Source organism: Propithecus coquereli, unplaced genomic scaffold (assembly GCF_000956105.1).
Source record: "Propithecus coquereli isolate 6110/MARCELLA unplaced genomic scaffold, Pcoq_1.0 Scaffold38, whole genome shotgun sequence".
NCBI classification, from domain to species: domain Eukaryota; kingdom Metazoa; phylum Chordata; class Mammalia; order Primates; family Indriidae; genus Propithecus; species Propithecus coquereli.
Window position 1 is genome coordinate 4,606,600 of NW_012149507.1, and position 4,713 is coordinate 4,611,312.

The window sequence follows — 4,713 nt, forward strand, 5'->3', positions numbered from 1 at the left end:
CGCCCGGCCTGCAACATACTCTTAAATGATTCAGGAAAAGAAAGTATGTGTGTGTGTATGTAGACAGATAGATAATAAATGTAAAAAAAATGTTAACGACTAATAATTCTAGGTAAAGGATATATGAGTACCAGTACTGTTCTTTCAACTTATCTGCTGGATTGAAATTTTTCAAAATAAAAAGGGTAGGGGAAGAAGGTAGTACCCAGGTGAATGAAAGTTACCTCATTTCCCTTTACTCTCCCCTTCATATTCTATGCTCCAACCACATTGGTCTCCTTTCTGTCCCTCAAACAAAACAGGACTGTCACAATTTCAGAAGTCTTTGCCTTTGCTGATGTTTCTTCTACTTGAGATACTCCTCTCCCCTAGATCTTAATTTGGCTGTGTTCTTCAAATCATTCAAGCCTCAACTCAAATATAATCTCAAAGAGGCTCTCTTCTCCAACCACCTTACCTAAAGGAGATGCCCATCAGCCCTACCATATTACTCTACATTGTATTCACAGTAATAATCAATAACTGAAATGCTTATAAATGTAATTTTTGTGTTTGCTTGTTTCTCTCTCCAATACAACATAGCTACTGGCCAAAACTGTCAGTTGGTTTGTACTTTTAGTCTGTTCTTCCTCTTCCTTCAAGTCTGTCTCCTAATATCTACCCTATATCCAGTAAAAACTGAAATGGAAGGAGTAAAGCCACTGATAATTTCTTCAATAGAAGCAGAAGCTAGAAGACTGAAGGGTTGTATCTGATGTTGACAGAAACTGAGTGGTCCAAGAGACTGATACTGAACTCAAAGACAGTATGAGTACCTAACAGCTATAATAACAACTGACTGTTTACTAACACAATACCTATAAAGCTGGGATCAAAACCAGCAATAGAGGTCAGGTGTGGTGGCTCACACCTGTAATATCAGCACTTTAGGAGGCCAAGACAGGAGGATGGCTTGAGGCCAGGAGTTCAAGACCAGCCGGCACAACATAGCACGATCCTGTCTCTACAAAAAATTTAAGTAATAATAATAAAAAAAACAGCAACAAGAAGATTTTTACCAGAAATTAAAATTTCCCTAAATTTGGGTTAAGTTTAAAAGTTTATATTGTGCTAAGATCTAGAGAAAAATCAGAGTCAATATCCCATGAATCCAGTTAAGATTTAATTTCTTTCTATTCTTCTAGTTGATTTAACTGATATTTTTATGACCTTTTTGCCTGATTGGCCATCTGTTCTACTTTGCCTTCTACCTAATACTTCCATTGTAGGCTAAATCCTATCTTTAGACTATAAAAGACTGGTCTTTGCCTTCTTCTCTCAGGCTGTTTTATAAATCCTTTAAGTCCCACATACTTATGAAAACAGTGAATTAAAATGGTTACAGAAAAGTCTGAGGTCAGAAATGAGAAGTAACAGCTAAAATGATAATTTATATTTATCAACTGCTTACCATATGCTAGGTTCCGTCCTAAAGATTTTACATGTATTAACTCACTTAGTCTTCACAAAACCTTATGGTATTATCCCCATTTTATGAATATGTAAACTGAGGCACAGAGAAGTAAAGCACCTTGACCAACGTCACACAACTAGTAAGCGGCAAGGCTAGAATTCAAAACAGGCCAAATGATAACAGAGTCTTTGTTCTTACCTATGTTGTCTCTTACAGTGGTACGGTTAAGTCTTTACAAATTTGATGAAAATTCTGAGGGTGCTGAATTTCAGAAGCAAGAAGGCAAATGTGCTAACTACATTAATTTTAACACATTATTGAGAGTGATCCTTAAATGTGCGTGACTTCTCTCAACACAGCACAGGAAAGAACAAAGCAGGTTATGAACAAACACTAACTACTTAAAAGAATGCCAGATTCTTCCCAAGTATGTTATCTAAAGTACACAACATAGCTTAAAATATCAAAAGACTCATGAATCAAAGCTCTTTTTACTACAGTTCTGCTATTCCAAGAATCCAAATCTTTTTATCTCTGACAGCTGTTAGCATATTTTGTTTTCCCTATGACATTCATATTCAGGATATTTTCTATAAGCATATTCTGATATAAAACTTATGACTGGATTCTACTTCCCAGTAGCTGTGAATCTTCTGCAAAACAGAGCTCTGAAAGTAGAGCAATAACAGTAAGTTCCACAGAACTACGTGTAGTTTTAGACATTTTGCAAGTGGTATACAGTGATTTCTAAAGTCTGTTTCAAAACCATTCTACTGTTCTAGAGGCTACACAGAGTTAGTAAGAAAAGGGGGAAAGCTCCAAGGTACTCAACTTATCACCATAACTCCTACATACCTCAAGAAATCCAAAAGAGCTATTTAATGGAAAGGCAACACATTTTGTAGTTCTATTTCTGAGTATTGATCATAAAGATTGTATAATATCAAAACCTAAATAAATATGCTGATAACATCAAAATTTTCAATGTATCATGTGTATGTAAAGGCATATTAGAATTTTTATTGTTATTAAAATACATATCTACCCATAAGAAAGTAAGGTTTTCTAACCTTTCAAAGTCACCTTGCCTTGTAAATTTTGACAACCTATACACGGCCCAGTTGTTAAGCTGCTTAGAGGTCATTCCTCTTCCATTATCTATCACTGCAACAGCAGGTTTTCCTTGTGTTTCATCAAAAAGCTATGAAACAAAATAAGTTCAAAAAGACAGAAAAAGTCAAATTAATATTTTAAAACATGAAAAGTTAAATATGAAAAAAAGTGATTCAATGAGCTCACTGATACATTGCTGGTGGAAGTGTAAATTAATACAACTTTCTGAAAGGCACTTCAGCTACCTGTATCATAAGCCTCACAATTCTTCATGTCCTTCAGCCTAGAAATTCCATTTCTCAGAATTTAACTTAAGGAAATAATCAGAGACGTATACAAAGACGTATAAGAATATTCATCATCCCAGAATTGCTTTCAGTGGCAAAAATATAAAAAATATGTAAATGTTCAACAACAGAACACTGACTACATAATTTATATTACAGCCAATAAACCACTCCATAGCAGTAGACTATTTTGTTACAGAATATTCATGATATGGCAAATGTTAACAATGTACTATTTAAGGGAAAGCAGAAGATTATAAAAAATAAAATGCACACATACATGTATACATATATGCATAGAAAAGGACACATGAGAAAATTTTAACAATGGACGAAGAGATACCTGATAATTATTTTTATGTTTAGGTTATTCTTGTTTTCTAATTTTTCTCCAATGACCTTACACTACTCTTATAAAAGGAAAAGTTAAATTGCTTTATAGTACTATTTTCTTACCAATTTGATCTGTATTCTTCTAATACCAACGTTACGAGAAGTGGCAGACAATGAATTATCAATTAATTCCGCAAGTGCAAATGCTGGAAAAGATTAAGAAAACATTATTGCTTAACTTTTCCCTACCAAATGCTTCATATGAAAGTTCAAAATGGAAGAAATTCTCAAGTATCTTAAAGTCATCACTTTTATTTTCCAAGTAGCTAGCATTAAAGTATTATCCTGATCCTAACAATATAATACATGATAAAGGCATCAACACAAATCACCACTAGCATAAAAAAGCAGTTATCAACCAGTACTTGTACGGCACTAGTGATACGGCATGACTTAGCCAACCATGATCATTTCCTAGCTTCAAGGAGTTTATAATCTAAAGACAGATGTAAGCGACAAACAGAAGACCATGAGCATAAAATCAAATAACAGTTTGTGGTATGTAATTACATTATGCACAAGTCCAAAGTAAGCACATTGAGAGATATGGGGGCAAATATGAAGCAACTCTAAGTGTCTCTTAAAAGCTAATTTGGATACAGAATTCTTATGACTAACAGAAACTTGTCAAAATGGCAGAACACATCTGACACAAAATTGCTACTGATGCCCTACCACACCACCAACTTGACATTCAATTTATCACTGGCAAAGCATTAACTAATACTCTTTTCTTCAAGGTCACTACTCAAACTATTTCCTGCTTTTATTCAATTAATTAAAAAGAAAGGGAACATACCAAATTTATGTCTCTTAATTCCACAGAAGCTTAACCCAACTAAAACTGTAATTAATCCACAAAATAGCACTCCAGCAAGCACCTCCATTCATTCTAAACACTCAAGGGATGGCTATGTTTATGAACTAATTACAAAGAAGTTACCACAAATCAGACATGTATAAGGATCTGGCTAAGGGCAATAACTCTAGAAAATGAAGAAGGGAGCTAGACATGGTGGCTGTTGCCTGTAATCCTGGCAACTCAGGAAGCTTAGGCAGGAAAATTGCTTGAGACCAGGAGTTTGAGACCAGCCTGGGCAACATAGCGACACTCCATCTCTAAAAATATTTTTAAAAAAATTAGCCAGACATAGTGGCGTATCTGTAATCCCAGCTACTCAGGAGGATCACTTGAGCCTAGGAGGTCAAGACCGCCACTGTGCTTCAGCCTGGGCAATAGAGTAAGACCCTGTCTCTTCAAAAAAAAATGAAAAAGAAGAAGAAACACTGCAGGAAATGGGAGGAAAGGAGACTTAAGAGAAATTTAGAAGGAAGAAATGAATAAAAATTAGTATCTGATTAGATAAAAAAGAAGAGGAAAAAGAAATCCAAAATGTGTTTGAGTTTCTGCCTCTAAAAGACTGGATAAATGGTCATATTTCCCATAAAGGGAAAATTCAGGGGGAG

At 34.8% G+C, this 4,713-nt stretch overlaps 1 protein-coding gene across 1 annotated transcript in view; it reads right to left on the reverse strand.

Moving 5' to 3' along the window:
* The window catches only part of SMCHD1 (structural maintenance of chromosomes flexible hinge domain containing 1), a 175,263-nt gene that overhangs the window by 134,076 nt on the left and 36,474 nt on the right, over positions 1-4,713 (reverse strand). Inside the window, exons 3-4 of the mRNA XM_012652077.1 lie at positions 3,310-3,392; positions 2,524-2,654 (exon numbers count right to left, since the gene is read on the reverse strand). Of these exons, the coding sequence (XP_012507531.1) occupies positions 2,524-2,654; positions 3,310-3,392 (214 nt within the window). The remainder of the gene's footprint in view (positions 1-2,523; positions 2,655-3,309; positions 3,393-4,713) is intronic.